We start from the raw sequence: 21,394 nt of genomic DNA on the forward strand, positions 1-21,394 counted from the left end.
CACCACCCAAACCGACATTTATCGAGGACATTTTACTGCTTTCGACAATAACAATAAGTAGCCTTTACTAGAAATGAAATGTCTGCTAATATGGGCTATTGCTTACAGAACAATTGATAACTACAACATTCAAAGTAGTAGTAGTTTTAAAGGTAATATAGACAACTGGTGTACTTAATGGTATTCACTTTTTATCGTTGCGATAATTCAGTCAATTTAGAGAGAGATGGATTTTTGTCCATATCACCCATGTTTGACCTCTTATCGTGGCTGTGCCTTTATATCATACTGGATTTCTCTTAGTGGCAATTAAGACTATTATTAAACATACTGAATGAAAAGTACAATCAAATGGATTGCTCATTAAATATTCATCAAATACTCTACCTTTTCTATCTTCTTGGCCTCGATGTGGCGCATCACCTGATCTCTCCAGTCCACCGGTACCCTTCCTCCTGCTCCCGGTCCTCCCGGCCCATCCAGCAACGAGTGCTCAGACTTCACCCTGGCGTTGGGCCTCTTGCTGGGGCTGACGTGCTGGTAGTTGAAATCGCTGACTGACATGGTCCTCTCGGGCAGCTCGTGGGGCTGTGGCCTGGAGCTCTGGGGCCTTGGGGTGCTGGGTCCGTCAATGCTGTAGGTACGGGCCGACAGAGGCCTCTGCATGGCCTGAGCCATGGCCAGCGGCCCCCGGCCCAGGGTGTGGATGTCCCTGTACGTCATGTACTCTCCCTCGGGCACCTGCATGCGCCGGGGGTCCCCCATGGAGGAACTGCTGCTGCTCTGCCTCTGAAGGGTGCCGCTCCGTGGCTGACTTCCGAGGGGCAGGTGTCTCTCCTTAGCCCACATGTCACCGGGCGTGGGCCCCGTGGGCGGGCCTCTCTGTTGGGCCTGGAGGAGGTAGGGAGGAGCCTGGTTGCGGTTGGAGTAGTTGGTGTTGGCCAGAGAATGCTGGGGCGGAGGAAGGAAGCCCTGGTTGGGGGGGACGGGGGTCCTCTGGGTCCACAGGCCGTCTTTGGGCATGGTGCTGCTGGAGTACTGGACGTTGTACTGGGGCGGCGGGCCCATGGCCATGCCAGAGGGGACGGGGTAGCGGCCGGTGCTGACGGGGGGCTTGGAGGAGCTGGAGAGCAGGTCGGAGGAGGAAGCTGAGGAACCGGAGTAGACCTGGAAGGGCTGGTCGTTGAGCAGGGAGGCTGACTTGCTGCGGACGATGCTCTGGCCCTGGGCCCCCGGGCCGGCTCCGGCCATCCTGCCCACTACGCCACCCTCATAGGAGCCCCCCTCAGCGTCCAAGGAGTACAGCTTCATCCCCCCCGCCTCAATGTTGGTGATGCTCTGAGCCTTCGCCACTACAGGAGGGGAGCATCGTTTCTCCGGGGACAGCTCCTCGGTGCTGCGAGACAGAGACATGTTGCTGCTGGCCGTCACGCCCGCAGAAGCCGTCCGCACCACCGACGTGGCAGAGTCCACCCTCATAGGCGACACAGCCAGTCCCTCGCTGGAGTGGCTATTGAAGTGGTCGCCCAGCTGGTTGCCGTTCTTCAAGTGGTCCGTGATGGGCGCCGTAGAATTGTCATTGTTATACGGGGGAGGCAAGTGGTTAAAGTCCTCCTTGGCGCTCGAGCCGTTCGGGCGGTCGTCCGGTTGGACCACCATGTTGTCCGGCTGAGGTGGCAGCTTGGCCAAATTCATGTTGATCTGGTCCCACTTGGTGTAGGCGTCACCCGTGCCATTGTTGTTGCCCTTCTCGATGAAGGCCAGCCTCTCCATGGACAGGTCGTAGTCACCCACCATCTTCTCGGGCTTGGACTCGTAGCCCTGCTGGGTCTTCAGGAGGGCCTGCAGGGACGTGACCGAGCCATTGCCATTCTGGAGGAGAGGGGTGCTCTCCTTCCGCTGGTTCATGTTTACATCCTCTTGCCTGGAACAGGAAGCGCAACATATTGGTTTGTTCTTGTTGACGAGTATTGTGCCATACAGAGTATAAGGGGGCGGCAGGTAGCCTAATGGTTAGTGTTGGACTAGTAACCGAAAGGTTGCAAGATCGAATCCCCGAGCTGACAAGGTAAAAATCCGTTCTGACCCTGACCCTGATAACCCACTGTTCCTAGGCCGTCATTGAAAATATGAATTTGTTCTTAACTGACTTGCCTTGTTCAATAAAGGTCAAAAAAAATAAATAATAATAAATACAAATAAATAAGTAAACAAACCAACTACCACGCAGCTTAGCAGGAACCCCAGGCTACATCCCAATGACTAGGAAATCCCACCGGCTTATTTACATCGAGTATGAGCACACACTAAGGTATTTTCTGAGTTGAGCCAACATTTCAATGCAAGGGGGAAAATACTTATCTTTCACTAGGACTTTTATAGCTTCTATTTTCAAAGAAATCACATCCCTAATAGCAATAGCAACACCCTCCATCCTCAAGAAACCTAGAGAGGAACCATACTGCACCCACCTGCTTTTGGGTAGGAAGGGCATCTTGGCCTCTCTCTCAGGGGTGCACAGGGAGTTGTCCTGGCTGCTGTCCGTGGTCAGAGACACAGAGTCCGACATGCGCGACGGGGACGAACAGTTGCTGTTGTTCTGATTGCTGTTGGCCACCGTCTCGTCCAGCAACGAGTCAGCGTCTTTACCGTCATCTGTCAGACGAAGAGAGAACTCGGTCAGCGTGTACACATTGTTCTGACGGGGTTTAGGACGATTTCGGGGGGGGGGGTGTACTACCAAGCTGTGTACCCTGAGGACAGAATACACATGATGTAACGAACGTGTCAATACTACATAGAACTACTTAACTCAAATTAGGATTTGTCCATAAGTAACAACTTTGTTACATATGGACAAACCCTAACTTGAGTTAAGTACCAGCGTTCTAGCCATGTACTACTTCTAGTGGTGGTGAATCCTGCAAGGAGCCGCTGGTCTGGGTGGTACCTTTTCTGTTCTTACTTAGGGCCACCACCTTGGGCTGGTTGATGGTGATCTCGATCAGAGGAGGCCTCATCTCCGCTATCTTCATCTCCTCCTCCTCAGACGAAAGCTCCTCGGAGTCCTGCAGAGAAAAAGACTTGACACAGACACATTTAATATTTTTTTTTAAATCACAAAATAAATGTGCAAGGGTCAAAATGTGTATGGCCAACGAGGTGTGTCGCATGTTCCGTAGTAGCGTACCTCCAGGGTGTCCTCATGGTTCATGGTCCTGGTGTTGTCGGAGGTTCGGAGAGAGGTCTTTTGGGAGTTGTAGGATTCAGAGGTCTCCAGGGGTGCCGTGGAGTCCTGGACACAGACAGGCGCTTTGGGCTCCATCTCCACTGGCTTGCCGTTGGCACAGGGAGCCTCAATCACCTGGTTAAAACCCCGAACCAACAGAAGGTTATATAAAGGAAACGTGTTTCTATCACAAAAGAGTCATTATTAGGTTATGTTATTTGTTACCCATTTAACACAACCGCTAATTCCTGTTGATCTCAGGTTTATTACGGCTGATTGTGATTTCCAATATATTATGTTTAACATATCAAATGAAATGAAAATATTTGCAAATACTTGTGGACATGTGGAGCAGTCTTTATTTTCTCTCATGCAATCATCCAATACAATACCCCAGGGTTCCCCAACTGTAGGCCCGCCCCCCCCAAGTTTTCTGAGCAAAAAAATATATTTAAAAAAAATCGGCCTGCAGCTGAATGTAGTTGATCCCTGCAATACACTGTATACAAGTTGTTTGTTGTATTTACGGAAAGTAGAAGAGTAGAAATTAGACTAGACAGTGTGTGTACACGTGCAGTTTGCACGTCTGCCAGTGTTTCCAGACAACAGGGCTCAGATGGAGGCCAACCTTGACTCCCACGTCCTGTACTCCCACATGGTTACGCTCGCTAGGTCTGGCATCCTTCCCTGACTCGTCGCCTGACTCGTCCTCCTTCAGCCTGTGGGCGACTGACTGGGCCGTCTTCACCATGTTCTTCAGCTCGTCTGGGTACGGTGTCGGGTAGCGCTTCAGGTTGCCCTCCTGGAAACACACACACACACACACACACACACACACACACACACACAGTGGAGAGAGAGCGCGACACGCACATTAAAACCAGTGATCACAGAAGGTCCCTCAACTAGGGGGTAGGAGTTCAGTAGGGATGGGGAGTTGGGTTTGCCTGCCAAGCGGAGGTGACGCCACCGCTCCTCAGTCAGACTGACCGTTTGAGAGGCGGTGTGCCTCTTCCCAGCAGGCCCGCCTTCTCAGTCTGCTGGAGAGACACTGCAGCCAGGCGGCCATATTGTGCCGGTGGGAGACGGTGTGAGACGGCACAATTGGTGGGAAGGAAATTAATCAGAACCACCGCACCATGAGCTTCCATTTCACAACGAGACGGTAGACACCAAACAACTAAATGGAAATTCTGTAGAACTTGGGTGCAGGCACACACATCTCTCTTGAATACGAGGGACAAAGGGAAAGGCCAATCTTTTATGGGTTGTAGCTTGAAGCACAAGATGACTAACAGATCTAGGCTACGTGCCAAATAGCACTCTATTACCCTATGCAGTGCCCTACTTTTGACCAGAGCCCTATGGATTCTGGTCAAATACAGTGCACTATATAGGGAGCCATTTGGTACACAACCTAAATTTTCCATTATAACAAGAGGAGATTGAAAAAAAACTTGCTTTTGTGCCAGAAAGCCCATTTGTAACCCTTGCTCCAGTGTTTTAACAACCTTAACAACTTAGTAATGAGAACTGTGTAATGTGCAAAAGCAATGAGAGTACAGAGCAGCGTTATTTGACCCTTGTTCTCGACGGGGCCAAATGGACATCGTTTTGTCATCTACTTTCATTAGCTTGCATTAGCATAGTGTCACCCTCAGTTTGTCAGCTACAATCTATAGCACAGCAAGTTAAGAGAGGTTGTTTTTCTTGGCTGTGTGCGTACATAAGGGTGTGTGCTTGTGTGTGTGTTCGTTTGTGTCTATGCATGTGTGTGGGGTACTGACCCGTGGAGGCGTCTCCCTCTCATCCTTGTCCTCGTCACACTCGAAGGCCACCTGGGCCCGCTGCTTCCTCTGCTCCTCCCACAGGGAGGGGTTAAAGCTCTCACTGTCAGAGCTGGGGATGTCTGGGGAGGAGAAAGACAACCAAATGTCAACCTTTATGCAGAATTCCAATGACATTTGTTAAACATACACCTAGAGATAAAATAATTGAATAAAATATGATACCTTAGCAGTTATGTACCATTAATTAAAACATCGTCCCCTGCCTAGAGTAGGTTTTTCCAGTTTCCCCCCCGAAACCATACGGTATGGGGCCTTAAATGTATGTTTGCGGTATCAATATCACTTGATATCCACAAAAATGTGTGTGTGAGGTAAATTCATAGTGTTGAAAAAAACTGGTGGGAATTCTGTTTGTTTTTGACAGCTTAGCCCAGTCATGTTTCCGGACCAGTTTTCTCCAAGCCTGGGCTGCGCTCGACGCAAAGATTCCACTTCAGAGTAGTACAAAAGTAGTGTTGCTAGGAAACAGGTTAAGACGTTTTAGTCTCTCTCCCTCCAGAATCTATTTAGTTTCAATTTTGGAGATTTACCTCTGTCTAGGCAAACAATAGGAGCTAGTGCGCACAGCTCAGTACATCACTGGGGCCAAGCTTCTTGCCATCCAGGACCCGTATACCAGGCGGAATCAGAGGAAGGCCCTAAAAATTGTCAAAGACTCCAGCCACCCTAGTCATAGATGGTACTCTCTGCTACCGCACGGTAAGCGGTACCGGAGCGCCAAGTCTAGGTCCAAGAGGCTTCTAAACAGCTTCTACCCCCAAGCCATAAGACTCCTGAACATCTAATCAAATGGCTACCCAGACTATTTGATTTGCCCCTCTTCTACACTGCTGCTACTCTGTTATTATCTATGCATAGTTACTTTACTAACTCTACCTACATGTTTTACATGTATATATTACCTCAATTACTTCGACACCAGTACCCCCTGTACATAGCCTCGCTATTGTTATTTACTGCTGCTCTTAAATTATTTGTTATTCTTATCTCTTCCTTTTTTTCATTTTGGTATTTTCTTAAAACTGCATTGTTGGTTAAGGGCATGTAAGTAAGCATTTCACTGTAAGGTCTATCTATACCTGTTGTATACAATATTTCCTTCAGTGGTAGGTTTTTAAATCCAAAAGTAACATCACTCCTGTGGCATATTTTCAGTATTTTCACGAGATTTAATTCTCCCTGCAACTTCACCAGACAGCCGTTGTGTCAGACTTCATGGTAATTTGATCCGACTGCTATTCATGGTGCAAAAAAGTATGAATTTTCCGCTATTGCGCTTGAAAAGGGCTCGGATTTCTTATGCGGCTTCCACAACACTTTTGACGACCCCTGGTCGTTCCAATTAAGCGGCTGAGTAGATCTGGCGGATGCCACAAAAGCAAATTGTAACGCAAAAGCAGTGCACTAATAACCGATTCACTATTTCCCCTCCAAGAGCTAGCACCTGTGGCTCTCCTGAACACTGATTCTGCTTGTTCATTATTTAAAAAAAGTCATAGGTGAGAAAGAGTCACTACCAGACGTGGATTTAAATAGTTTTTCCTTCTCTTTGCACTTGATCTAGCTTGCATGGCGCAAGGAAACAAATGGAGCTATCCCAAAAGTGCAAGCCTTGTCCACCCAGCCCCGTTCAAATGTCAAGCTAAATCAGCTAAAGAACTGAAAATATCTAATCTGTAGTATCCTCGACCGACAGGAGGTCAGAGAGAGCAGGCTGGCTAACTGATGTAACAGTACACCTAGCGCCCAAGGTAACAGGCGCAGAGAGGGAGGGGTAACGGATAGTGTTTCTACACGGTCCTCCTCCTCCTCCTCCTCAGAGTAGGCCGTGACTGACATCGATGGTGGCCCAGTTCTATTCGATTGATGAAAGTATTCGGAGGGGAAACATGGCATTCGTGTATCTAAACACATACTATATGTGATTACCTCGAGGAGAGATGCATTGTCAAGATGTTTGAACAGGACTGAGCCTACAGCATATATTTTTAGTATTAGTCTAAGTCAGCAACACGCTGCTCTTGAGCCGCATGCGCATCAACCACCTTGCAACTCCCTGGCTATTTATAGATTTAATATATACATATATGTACAGTACCAGTCAAACGTTTGGACACACCTACTCATTCAATGGTTTCTCTTTATTTTTTACTATTTTATACATTGCAGAATAATAGTGAAGATATCAAACTATGAAATAACACATAAGGAATCATGTAGTAACAAAAAAAGTGTTTAACAAATCAACATACATTTGATATTCTTCAAAGTAGCCACCCTTTGCCTTGATGACAGCTTTGCACACTCTTGGCATTCTCTCAACCAGGTCAGGAACAAAGGGGCAATGTATCCAAGACCCCCTGATAAAGTTGCTTGGTTTCCAAATCTGAGTTGTTGACCAATAGCATTACTGTTGAGTTAACTTCCAATCAGATATCAGACCTACAGGATGTTATCACACCAGAACCTACCCAGAGGTGTTAGACAATGGAGGATGGCAAGAGCAACACAGAAGGCTGATTTTCTGAGAAGACAATAACACCTTTTCAATAGAGTGTAAAGAGTCACTTTTGGGGGCTGGGCCACCCTACACAGTATAATAAAATATTGATTACAATCAAACCTTCTGTTTGATTATAATAGTTGTGTATCTGGGTTTCATTATTCAATGTCTTGCGGGGCTTGATGTGGGTATTGCAATTAATTACCGAAGAACAATATTTTCTTTGTTGTTAGGTTTTTAAATAAAAAAAATCTCTCCTGCAGCATATTTACAGTATTTTCACGAGATTCAATTCTCCCTGCAACTTCACCAGACAGCCGCTGTGTCAGATTCTGTGGTAATTTGATCCGACTGCTATTCGTGGTGCTCAAAAGCAGATATTGCCTCTATTGAGCTTGAAAAGGGCTTGGATTTTTATATGGGGCTCCCTTAATACTTAATTTTTTTTTTGGGGTGGGGCGACCCCTGGTCTAGGTTGTCTAGTGTAGGATGTATTGTAAAAGAGAACAGAGCCTACCCCACAGATAGTAGGCCTAAGTATTAGTCTAAAACTTGGTTGTCTAGTACTCACAGTCCTCTGTCCTGGTCTGCTGGGGGAACATGTAGTTGGTGAGTACCGTCTTGTGGGTCTCTGGATCGTCCTCCTTCTGCAGAGGGATGAGGGGCTTCGACTGTGGGGGGAGAGAGAAAGAGACAATACAAGACAGTGCTATAAGAGTAAATGTTGAACATCCTTATGGCTTATGAAAACTGTCAGGAAAACGCAATTCCTTGCCAAGTAATAGTTTGTCAAATAAGCAAGGGAGAGGACAGTCATAGGAATCTTTTATGGATATGTATTCACTGGGGTTGTCACTAGTTACCACAGCCACAAAGTCAAAACAAATGTTTGCATTTTTGGTCTTCATTTAAGGTTAGGTATAAAATTTGCAGTGTGGTTAAGGTTAGGTTTCAAATCACAATTTACGAGAAATGGTAGAAATAGGTGGAATTCATGATTTTTGTGGCTGTGGTAACTAGTAACAAACATTCACTGGTGGAAATAATCCCTTTAATTTGGTTTCCAAACCTACTAAAGGACAGTAACATTAGGAGATGATCAGAGCTGTATTTCTTTGGAGGAGGTCTAGTGTGGCAGGGCTGGGCAATATCACATTTATTTGAATGCATGTTTTTACGTGATATTCCAAATGCCTGTATCGCAAGAATCAAGTAATCTTTTGTTTTTATGAGCCTTTATGTCTGCTAGTTCTCGTGTTGTCTTTTTTTATTTTTTATTTTTTACACCAGAGATTTGTATCTAATGACGAGACGCTCATGTCTCCGCAGTATGTGAGCGGAGCGTGCCCAATTTGACTGGAGCGTGGAGCGAGATTCCCAAAGGATGGAGTGTCGGCCTTCTCGCCCGCTCCAATTTCGCTCCCTTCACGAGCTCAGGGCATGCCCGGCCCAGCATGCATTTGTAGTCTACTTGAGAGCTGCTATAGCCCCTTGCTTTAGCTACTGTCATAGAGTTCATAAATACTTTCATAACAAAACTAATTAAAAAAACACAGGTGCTAAATCAAGGTGACTTGAGGACCAAGAGCAAGAGAGGGAGGCAAGAGAGGGAGTGTGGTGATGTGTCCCCACAACTAAAGAATCATTGTGGAATCTGAAAGACAAGTATCCCAAAAGCATGATGGTGTACTTACTAGATGCACATGCTAAAAGGAAAGGAACAAGGTGGGTAGATAACTAAGTGTGTCATTGCAGCAAAATATTTAAAAAACGTTTAGTTCAGAATCTTGTTTCTCATGGTCAGAGTCTTTAGGTACCTTTTGGCAAACTCCAAGCGGGCTGTCATGTGCCTTTTAGTGAGGAGTGGCTTCCATCTGGCCACTACCATAAAGGCCTGATTGGTGGAGTGTTGCAGAGATGGGAGAACCTTCCAGAAGGAAAACCAACTCTACAGAGAAACTCTGGAGCTCTGTCAGAGTGACCATCGGGTTCTTGGTCACCTCCCTGACCAAGTCCCTTCTCCCCAGATTACTCAGTTTGGCCGTGGTTCCAAACTTCTTCCATTTAAGAATGATGGAGGCCACTGTGTTCTTGGGGACCTTCAATGCTGCAGAAAGTTTTGGTACCCTTCCCCAGATCTGGGCCTCAGCACAATCCTGTCTTGGAGCTCTACGGACAATGCCTTCAACCTCATGGCTTGGTTTTTGCTCTGACATGCACTGTCAACTGTGAGACCTTGTATAGACACGTGTGTGCCTTTCCAAATCATGTCCAATCAATTTAATTTACCACAGGTGGACTCCAAGTTGTAGAAACATCAAGGATGATCAAAGGAAACAGGATGCAGCTGAGCTCAATTTAAAGTCTCATAGGAAAGGGTCTGAATACTTATGTAAATAAGTAAAAAAAATGTTTTGAATTTTTAATACATTTGCAAGAAATCCTAAAAACCTGTTTTCACTTTGTCATTATGGGGTATTGTGTGTAGTTTGATGAGGAAAAAAGTAATTTAAACTAGTTTAGAATAAGGCTGTAACGTAACAAAATGTGGAAAAGGGGAAGGGGTCTGAACACTTTCTGAATGCACTGGAAGCCACTCAACCAAGACATGCTTGTTTTGTTTTAGAGAGCGCATCTCCCTCTCTGGTCAAATCTTCTCAGCACAGCGAACTATCAGCGGCTTTCACTTTTCAGCTTTGGAGAAAGGCCCTCTGTGCCATATGGTGTGTCTGCAGGATTAGTCGCCATGGAAGTGTTTTATTACCTTTAATCTGAGTTTTGGCGGGTTGTACTGTGTCCAATGGGATTAGACCATGGCTGGCTGTCGGGAGCGGCGGGTTGCACCACTATACTTGGGTCGCTCGTTTTCTTGCCCCAGAAAATGACCACCAATCGCCATGCTTTCCACAATGACCACCATTGTGTGTGAGGTAACAGTGGGTAAAGCTATCAATGCCTCCGTCAGCATTGGCTGATTGTTAGGCCTAAATAATCACAAAATTAAATATGCCATGGCATGGTATCTGGAGTTACTGTCGGGGTTTGACATGGTTTTATTACGCCGTTTGAGAAGTAGAGCGACATGGAAGTGCACTGGCTCCCACACGTTTGAGAACATCTCAGAGACCACGTGTGTGTGTGTGTCTGTGTGTGTCAGACATTCAATTACAGATTACAATTACAATTCTCATGACACTGCAGGGAGGCTTTTGAAACAAGAGGGTCATACAACAAACACCTTGATGGTCCATACAAACAATGAACAGAGGTTTCCCCACAAGTAAAGAAATAAGCCCATATGGAATACAGTACGAAGCACTGAAAGCCCCATAGTGGAGGTGAAAGCCAAGATGCTGTGTACACACCTGGTTCTCAGACAGCCACATAGCAGTCATCTGGTTGAGCTTGGTGAAGCTGTAGGGAAGATTCCTCAACCTGGAGACAGAGAAAGTATTACAGTTAAAGTCACCCTGCACATTACCGACCCGAGAAAGATATGGGACAGATATAAACTGACAACGAAAAGCACTATTTAGAGAATAGGGTGTAATATTACGTATCCATAACAACTTAAACCACACTTAATTTTACAGATACTGCTGTCCGATATTAATAACGGCCCAAATCTTTAAGTGCTATTGTCTAACGTCTACAGGATAACTTTTTAAAGTGCACAGAAAATCAGATTGACTATCCTCTTATGTTTGCTGTGTAGTAAAAATGCTCCAGTAAGATTTTTATTTGTTTCTTCCTGTGAAGCACATTGAGTTGCATTCCATGTCTGAAATATGCTGTATAAATAAAGCTTGATTTGATTACATCTTGAACAGGTAGGAAACAGGTGCTGTGTCAAATGTGTCTCCAAGGCCAAAGTGGGAATGAGAAATAAGTGGTCCTGGGGTAATAAACAGGTCTCTTTCTCGCTGTAAAAACTGGAGGATAGGAACTCATTTACAGCAGGTTACAGGGTTACTGCTGAGTCATGGTAAAATCTATTTAGTGCTGCTGGCAGTGAGAAGACTGGAGCGGCTAGTGTGTGTGGCCATGCCTGGAAAAACACCTGGAAATAACCCCTATTCCTTCCTGATGGAGGTTTTGTGAGTGTCTGAAATCAATCCACTCAATCTTCCTGGTCCAAACGTTATCTTCCTGGTTCAAGGCTTTAACTCCTGTATCATTATTCACCAATGATTTACTTCCAGGGTCTTCGGGAGTTTAGGTAAATGTGTGCAAAGTGGGGGAATGCATTCTGATTATTTTTCTCCATTGTTGACACACACAGCCCGTGTGTGTGTTTTTTCAGCGCCTTATATAATCCACTTTGGTGGCGGACGCAGCAGAGAGAGACTGCTCTGGTGCCAGCGCTGGTTCCAATAAGCTGGATGGACATGTTTTACAAGGCACCGTGTGGCAACAGTAGAGTGGCTTTGCACAATAAAGGGAGCAGCTGGTAGACCGGTACCCATTTTAACTACTGTGTTAAACTTGTGTGTCGACTGTTCGAGCGCTCCAATGAAACCCTCTGAGAACACCAGCACCAATGGGAAAAGTTAGAGGAGATCAAATTGATTTGAGTGATGTTCACAGCAACACATAAGCGAAAGTTGCAATAATACATTGTGTCGTCAAGTTCCACGGATTAAAGATTGGGTTAACGTGATGCTGTGAAGCTTGGGCTTAGCCATGGTACCACATATGGATGTTCAACCATTTGTTTTATCCATAACATCTCCATTTCAGCTGCATGTGAACCAGGCTAAGTAAAGTAAATACTGTGTGTGGAAATGTGTGACGCCTCCCTGGGGGGGGGTTAGAGTGTGTGCGTAGCCTCTCCTGCAGCGTCTGTGACTCTCCATTCAACCCTGACAAATGTGCTGCCTCCACCCCACTAGTACTAGAGATTAATTTTCACTGCAGTCAAATTTTCAACAATGCCTATACTCATTTGTAACCCATGTTTAATGTGATTAACGTTCCCCCATCTTAGCTGGGATAAGGAGTGTAGCGGGTTGAGATGGTAGTGACGAGGGGGGATGTGACATGGGAGAGTTGCGCCGAACCTGGATAAGACTGCGTGATGAAGAATGACAGACTTTCTCAATAAAAGAGGCCCCATCAACTCTGATCTCCTGTCTATCTGGCTGCTTTCCAGATTGCATCGACAATCTGACTGGACTGCCACCCGGCTGAGACGGGAGGAGTAGAGACAGGAGGCTAGACTCACTTGTTGTCACTGAGGTTGATGACCTTGAGCTTGGTCATGTCTCCCATCTCCTCGGGCAGAGACTCCAGCTTGTTGGAGTGCAGGAACAACACGGTGGCATTCTTCCAGCTGCCCATCTGATGTGCAGATAAGAGGGATAGGACAGAGGGATAGGAAATCAGCACACAGCTGGGGCCGGACACGATAAGTTGATGTGAAACACACACACACAATTTATGTTTTGTACATAAGCACACAGCACAGCGTGCACATAATAACACAAACCGGCACTCGTAAACACACGGCGTGGGACTCCAATGCTCACCTCTGGGGGCAGCTGTGTGAGGAAGTTGTGGTCAGCGGCGAAGGTGCGTATGCTGACACACTGTCCGATGGAGGAGGGCAGAGCCTCAATCTCGTTAAAACTACAGTCCAGCTCATCCAGGGCTGCCAGCCTACAGAGGTGGAAAAAGAGGAAGAAGAAACAGAGGGAAAGGAGGAAGACAGGCAGAGGACGAGGAGAAGAGAAAATAGGTGTTTAGTGTGGAGAGGGCTTTGGTTGAATTATTCATTCTAGAGGCATTTTATCACGAGGGACAGGAGACAGCTTTATACCATAGTGAGGGAAGTCCTAAAAAATGTATTTTTCCTGCTCGAACTAGCCAACAGTCCTTGGAATCTTTATGCCCTGTCAAATGTCCTATTTTCTGACTGACTCAGCTGCCATAACTATCTCGGACTGCACTACACGGCATATCATGAAAAAAAGAGTGAACGATTATTCTGTGACTGGAAGACTCGCTGGAGAAGAGGTTACTCTACATCCAAAACTCTTCCATACTGTATCTGGTTCTCATTATTCTGTTTTTCTCATGCTAGCATACACTGAATATATCTGGTGTTTTTATTCCAGCATTAATACAAAAAAGACATACTGCGTCTGCGGATAGATGTTTCACATGTGAAATTTAAGCTGGAGTTGAGCCAGAGTAGCCTCTGCTGAGGTCCCAACAACTGGATGTTCCGGTTCTTGAGGGGAAATGGAAAGAGAGCCTGTGACTCGACTTCCACTTTTGGACGTTATCAAGGCGACACTCAATCTTCACTCTTCCTCCACATTTACTGGATTGGATGAACATTGCAGGAGAGAACCCCGAAAGTTTTTGTTTCCTTCTCGTCAAGACCAGTATGTGTGTGTGGGGGGGGGGGGGGGGGGCGAATCTAGTTTCAGACGTTTATTATATGCCAGCTACATTAGATTAAGCCAGAGTAAGCATATGCGACCAAATACGTTGCCATGCGACCAGCAGTTTCATGTTGGGAGCACTGTGCACCCAAAAGACCATCTCCCAGATAATAATTGTTGTAATGATAAGGCTTCGCTGTACCATTGTTTCCGAGTGCCCTAAAGGAAAAACAAAGTGCAGATTCGTTAGCATCATGGTTGCACCATTACTACAGCGAAAACAGCTTGCTTCTAGCCCAAACAGGGCAAAGGATCGGATCCATATTAACAAATAAAAACCTTCCTCTCAAAACCACATTTTACATTCATAAACCATGTCGTGGGCTGTTCTAAAACTATGTGCAAGCCGTTACCCAAAATCGTGATTTTACACAATGTAGAAACTTATATTGCACAAATGACTTCGTAATTTAAATGACAGGTATTCGCATCAACATTTGAGCTTTTATAATAAACTGAAGTATTTACAGCGTTACATATTCATTTCTAGAGCACAACATGTTCTTCAAAAGTAGCTAGACTTCATATAGGCTATCTCAAATCAATAAAAAATGTGCTACTAACTACAATTTGGGAGCACCAGTGATACCAATGAAAAATATTAAATTTGGAACCCTGGTCACCGGTAGACCAGAAGGCATTACAGGGAAGCTGCAATCAAATCAAATAGTTGTATTTGTCATATGCTTCGTAAACAACAGGTGTAGACTAACAGTGAAATGCTTACTTAAGGGCCCTTCCCAACAATGCAGAGAAAAAATTGAATTGGAAAAATACTACAAAAATAATGACAAGGAATACACAATGAGTAAATATAACTTGGCTATAAACACGGGGTACCAGTACCGAGTCGATGTGCAGGGGTACGAGGTAATTGAGGTAGATATGTACATACACAGTAAAGGTCAAAAGTTTGGACACACCTACTCATTCAAGTTTTTGAAAGTTTTTTTATTATTATTTTCTACATTGTAGAATAATAGTGAAGACATCAAAACTGCCAAGAGTGTGCAAAGCTGTCATCAAGGCAAAGGGTGGCTACTTAGAAGAATATCAAATATAACATATATTTAGATTTTTCAACACTTTTTTGGTTACTACATGACTCCATATGTGTTATTTCATAGTTAGTTTTACAATGTAGAAAATAGTTAAATAAAGAAAAACACTGGAATGAGTATGTGTGTCCAAACTTTTGACTGGTACTGTAGCTAGGGGTAAAGTGATTAGGCAATAGGATAGATAAACAGTAGCAGCAGCGTATGAGTAAAAAAGGGTCAATGCAGATAGTCCAGGTAGCTATTTGTTTAACTATTTAGCAGTCTTACGGCTTGTGGGTAGAAGCTGTTCATGGTCCTGTTGGTTCAAGTCTTGCTGTATTTATGTCGCTTCACACGCGGTAGCAGAGAGAACTGTCTGACTTGGGTGGCTGGAGTTCCAGGTATAGAGGTCATGGATTTTTATATATTTTTATATTTAACCTTTATTAAACTAGGCAAGTCAGTTATGAACAAATTCTCGTTTACAATGACGGCCTAGGAACGGTGGGTTAACTGCCTTGTTCAAGGGCAGAACGACAGATTTTTACCTTGACAGCTCAGTGATTCGATCTAGCAACCTTTCGGTTACTGGCCCAACGCTCTAACCACTAGGCTAACTGCCGCCCCGATGGCAGGGAACTCGGCCCCAGTGATGTACCCAGCGGTCAGATACCAAGCAGTTGCAATACCAAGTGGTGATGCAGCCAGTCAAGACGATCTCAATGGTGCATCTGTAGAACTTTTTGAGGATCTGATGGCCCATGCCAAAAACTTTTTCAGCCTCTTGAGGGGGAAGAGGTGTTGTCGTGTCTTCTTCACGACTGTGTTGGTGTGTGTGGACCATGTTAATTCCTTAATGATGTGGACACCGAGGAACTTGAAGCTCTCGACCTGCTCATCTACAAGCCCGTCGATGTGGACGGGGGCATGCTCATGCCTCCGTTTACTGTAGTCCACGATCACTTCCTTTGTCTTGCTGACTTTGAGGGAAATGTTGTCCTGGCCCCACACTGTCCGGTCACTGACCTCCTCCTATAGGCTGCCTCATCATCGTCGGTGATCAGGCTTACCACCGGCATGTCGTCAGGAAACTTAATAATAGTGTTAGGTGAACAGAGAGTACAGGAGGGGGCTAAGCATGCACCCCTGAGCGACCCCCCCGTGCTGAGGGTCAGCGTGGCGGATGTGTTGTTGCCTACCCTCACCACCTGGGGGCGGCCCATCAGGAAGTCCAGGATCCAGTTGCTGATGGAGGTGTTTAGCCCCAGGGTCCTTAGCTTAGTGATGATCTTGGAGGGCACTATAGTGTTGAACGCTGAGCTGTAGTCAATGAACAGCATTCTCACACAGGTGTTCCTCTTGTTCAGGTGGGAGAGGGCAGTGTTGAGTCCAATAGAGATTGTGTCATCTGTGGATCTGTTGGGGCGGTATGCGAATTAGAGTGGGTCCAGGGTGTCTGAGATGATGGTGTTGATGTGGGCCATGACCAGCCTTTACAAGCATTTCATGGCTACAGATGTGAGTGCTACGGGCGATAGTGATTTAGACAGGTTACCTGGGCGCTCTTGGGGACTGCTTGAAACATGAACGTATTACAGACTGGGTCATGGAGAGGTTGAAAATGTCAGTGAACAGCTGGTCAGGGCATGCTCTGAGTACGTGTCCTGCTGCAGCTGACCCTGTGCCTCAGTATGTGTGTGTGTGTGTACACGTGTGCATGCATGCATGGGTTGGGAAAAGGCAAAAAACAAATCTCAGAAAAACGAACATTAAAGTTCTATTGAAAACAGAGAAGATAGGAGAAAAGGCTGGCAGCTGGCGATTTCTGCGCCATTAAAAATGTAAATGCACGCTTTTCTAAAGGCAAAGTGAGATGGACCTGCTGCTTACTGGCCAGTCACCAAAGGCTGTGGGATAAAAATAGCTGATAGAGGAGAACAACTTGTGTTCTAGTATTATCATTCTCCATATTCTCTATGCAGTGGTTCCCAAACTTTTTATAGTCCTGTACCCCTTCAAACATTCAACCTCCAGCTGTGTACCACCACTAGCACCAGGGTCAGCGCACTCTAAAATGTTGTTTTTTGCCATCACTGTAAGCCTGCCACACACACACACACACACACACACACACACACACACACACACACACACACACACACACACACACACACACACACACACACACACACACACACACACAAACAATATGATACATGTATTAAAACATAAGAATCAGTGTGAGTTTTTGTCACAACCCAGCTCATGGGAAGTGACAGAGCTCTTACAGGACCAGGGCACAAATAATAATATAATAATAATGAATAATTTTGCACTTTATTTAGCCATCTTACACAAAAATAGTGAATAACTCACCACAGATTAACGAGAATGGTGTGCTTGAAAGGATGCGCATAACTCTGCAATGTTGGGTTGTATTGGAGAGAGTCTTCGTCTTAAATCATTTCCCACACAGTCTGTGCCTGCATTTAGTTTATGTTAATGAGGGCCGAGAATCCACTTTCACATATGTATGTGGTTGCAAAAGGCATCAGTATCTTAACAGCACGATTTGCCAAGAAACTCTGAGCGCAGCCCTATCCAGAAATCTGGCAGTGGCTTCTGATTAAATTACATTTTCACAGAACCACTTGTTGCAATTTAGATGAGGCTCTCTTGTTCAGATATCAGTAAGTGGACTGAGGCAGGGCATGAAAGGGATAATGAATCCAGTTGTTTGTGTCATCCGTTGTGGGAAATTGCCTGCGGAGTTGCACACCCAGCTCACTCAGATGCTTTGCTATATCACATTTGACATTGTCCGTCAGCTTGAGTTAGGGAGTAACTGCTTGCACACGCGTTACCACTCCACTATGTTTCCCTGTCATGGCTTTTGCATCATCAGTACATACCAACACATCTTGACCACCAAAGTCCATTTGATGTCACAAAGCTGCCCAGTACTTTAAAAATATCCTCTCACGTTGTCCTGGTTTCCAGTGGTTTGCGAAAGAGGATGTCTTCCTTAACTGACCTCCCATAAACGCAACGGACATATATACCAGGACACGGGACCTGTCATCCAGCTGTAACGCATAATATTCACTGGCTTGTATGCGAAGCAGTAATTGTTTCAAAACATCTCCTGCCATGACAGTGATGTGTCGTGAAACACTGTTGTTTGATGGCGGCATTGTCTGTATAGTTTTTTGGGCCTTTTCCCCAGCATTGTCCCAGCCATATCTGCAGCAGCAGGAATAATTAAGTCCTCCACAATAGTATGAGGCTTGCCTGTCTTAGCCACTCGGTAGCTCACCATAAAATACGCTTATAGCCCCTTCTTATTAAGGGTATCTCTTGCTTTTATACATGTCTTTATTCTCGCTCAAAAAACTCATGAGGCTTATTTTTCAAATTGTCATGTTTAGTTTCTAAATGTCTGCGCAAGAGTGAAGGTTTCCCGCGAGAGAGTAATGGTTAATGTTATTGGATCTTAATCATTTGACTAGGCTACCTGTATTTGACATTGTATTGTTATCTCGCTGAACACTAGATGGTTTAATTTTATTTTTGGCAGTGAAACGAGACTACTCAGGCGAGAAAAATACCTCATCCAAATGTATAGCCCTGTTGGAAAAAATAAATATACTGTTTGAAAATGTGAAGGAAAAAAATGTATAATACATTTTATTTTTTACAATGTGAATCACATTTGTATTTGGCGTACCCCCGACGGCATTGCACATACCCCAGTTTGGGAATACCTGCTCTATAGCAACCGAGTAAAGAGAGGAATCTGATTCCGCTGCTCAGAAGTCAAGACCAGGGACAAAGAGTGTAGGACATCGAATACAACTCAAGATCTAAAGCAAATTGAATGAAATACAATATTAAATGCATCTACTCAGTTTGCTTTACAATCCTGGTCTGGGATTAAACCACGGTTCCCCTTGCAATCACATATTTATAATCCCGCCAAGAAACTTTTCCTAATCCCGGACCAGGAAATACAAGCTAACATACAGGGTAATTGGCAATGTCGGGAAACAAAAACAAAAATGGATCAGAAGGGGAAAAAGAAAAGAAAAATGTCAATAAAACAGAAAAATTATAAACCAAGTTGCCAAGATCTATAAATGCAAGTTGGCTACCAATCATACTATGTTGATGGATTAAAATGTAATTTGTCCTTGTTGCTCCATACAGACGATCACGTCTGTAGTCAGAGTTCAAGTCTTACGTTGGTAAATTAGAGTGTGCGGCTTTTCCTTTTCTTCCACAGAGGTCAAATCTAAACTTGGTCAAGTCCCAGCCTGTATTAACTTCCGTGTCACCAGGAAACAGAGGTCAACTGCCAACAACTGGCCTAACCTATCGTAAGTAGTTGAGTATTGGTGAAGTAGACTTAAACGGCGGCTTTAATCTGTCAATACGGTTTTAGGAGGTTCCTGGGGTCGGGGATTACCATTGTACCCATCCACAATGGATTAGTTCACTCACCTAAATCATTGGGACTAACGCCTCAACCACTACAATCACTGACAACCGTGAATCGTCTCATAGCGGGCACATGTGTAGAATGAGGTCGATGGGACAAAGGGCTTAGGTCAATTAATCAAACCTAGCCCTATATTGGTGTACTGTACTGCAGCGTTCTATGATTTAATTGGATGAGGATCAATGTGAACCAATCAGGATGGGTCTGGTTGTTTTAAAACTATGGCTATAGTAAAACTCACCCTCCGACAGAGTCGGGCAGATACATGAGCTGGTTCTCATCCACTTTCAGGGCGGTTAGTTTCTTCAGGGAGCCTGAGAGGGAGGGAGGGATGGAAGGAGGAAGAGGAGGAGGGAGGGAAGGAGGAAGAAAGAGAAAAGAGGGGTAGAGAGTGAATAAGAGAGCGGTAGGAAGAGAGATAAAGATACATAATACATTAGGTAACAGCACACTGCTACAGTGCACACACAAATTGATTCTGATTCTCAGCTGGATCACCAAAAGAGTATGCATTACAGTAATGCAACAGATTAATAATTAATACCACCAACAATACTGAAACTGGCTTTACGGCCATCGCTTGGGGCTTAATAAATTGCTTACTGAATCCAGCTGTACGCATTTGCTTCATCTTATTTAATGGGAAAGCAGAGTATCTCATCAGAATGAGAGCTGAATGCTTAGAAATAAAATTCCAAGAGGGCTGCCATAAACACATATCCCCGTAAAATGTTATCAGATATTTAGATGTTCCATCCACCATTTTTAAAAATGTATACGGTGATATGGATTGAACAGAAAACTACTTTGGTGAAGAAACATGCTTCTGGAAGTCCACTTCTTCAATATGCATCCAGGTGAGTCATTCATTCCAGAATGAGATTCAATTAAAGCCAATATTCCTCTTCTCCCCCAGAATAACAACCAACGATGTTCATTAGACACACATCAACAATGGCTTAGCAGAGGCCCCGTATCTGGTCACTGGGCTTCGTCATACAGCCTTTATCACGAGGTAAAGAGATGGGCACTGTTTGTGTATTCATGCCGGTCTTTGTCCATCTTTCGGGTCTGTGGGTATATACAGTCTGTGTGTGTAGCCACTCACCTATGGATCCGGGCAGCTGTGTGAGTGCGTTGTTAGAGAGCAGCAGGTCCTGCAGGCTCTCACAGCCACAGATCTGCTCGTCCACCATCTCCAGGTTGTTCTTGGACACATCCAGGTAGGACAGCTGCTTCAGAGTGCCCAGCCTCTGGAGAACACAAACATGCGTGAGTACACACACAAACACACAGCTATGTCGTACAATACCTGGGGAATTTAGGGGACCAACTATTGATTCCTATTATCCCTAACCCTGAAGCCTAAAATAGCAAAATGTCCTCACTTCAAATAATTTTGGGTGGTTTGTGAGGACTTCTGGTACTCCCAAGTATAGTCAAACGTGTACACACAAACAATCGACAAAAGTACAACCTAATATGAGCCTGCTTTCACGGAAATGAACGAAAGACAAAAGGAAAGGAGAAATAATGGTCTGGCTGCCGTGTTTTGAGAAGCGTTTGGTTTCTTAATTAAACAGGTCATTTCAAAGTCATTATAACAAACATTAGCGCAGTGAAATGCAGTGTACATCGCAGCGTTCCTAGGCATGGTTTATGAGGCATTCTTTAATAATGTTCCACAGTGAGGCCAGGCAGTATTCAGTAATCCAAATCCAGGGACAGCCTGTGATTACGGGGTTGCTGTCGAAATGCTTGCGGCGCGCTAATGTTTTAATTATGACCTATTTACCAAACAAGCTGGCCATTTCCATGAGCGAAA

The 21,394-nt window shown here is 44.9% G+C and overlaps 1 protein-coding gene across 5 annotated transcripts in view; it reads right to left on the reverse strand.

Moving 5' to 3' along the window:
* The window catches only part of LOC129863836 (erbin-like), a 131,179-nt gene that overhangs the window by 13,388 nt on the left and 96,397 nt on the right, over positions 1-21,394 (reverse strand). For 2 of the 5 annotated variants that reach the window (XM_055936146.1, XM_055936149.1), the window contains exons 10-21: positions 20,678-20,822; positions 19,811-19,883; positions 13,111-13,240; positions 12,807-12,922; positions 10,948-11,017; positions 8,154-8,253; positions 5,017-5,138; positions 3,858-4,031; positions 3,191-3,364; positions 2,951-3,068; positions 2,472-2,655; positions 388-1,924 (exon numbers count right to left, since the gene is read on the reverse strand). In XM_055936146.1, the coding sequence (XP_055792121.1) occupies positions 388-1,924; positions 2,472-2,655; positions 2,951-3,068; positions 3,191-3,364; positions 3,858-4,031; positions 5,017-5,138; positions 8,154-8,253; positions 10,948-11,017; positions 12,807-12,922; positions 13,111-13,240; positions 19,811-19,883; positions 20,678-20,822 (2,943 nt within the window). Of the gene's footprint in view, positions 1-387; positions 1,925-2,471; positions 2,656-2,950; positions 3,084-3,190; positions 3,365-3,857; positions 4,032-5,016; positions 5,139-8,153; positions 8,254-10,947; positions 11,018-12,806; positions 12,923-13,110; positions 13,241-19,810; positions 19,884-20,677; positions 20,823-21,394 lie in introns of all 5 variants that reach the window. The other 3 variants (XM_055936148.1, XM_055936145.1, XM_055936147.1) reach the window with 2 other exon arrangements.

This window comes from Salvelinus fontinalis, chromosome 10 (genome assembly GCF_029448725.1).
Source record: "Salvelinus fontinalis isolate EN_2023a chromosome 10, ASM2944872v1, whole genome shotgun sequence".
Lineage (NCBI taxonomy): Eukaryota > Metazoa > Chordata > Actinopteri > Salmoniformes > Salmonidae > Salvelinus > Salvelinus fontinalis.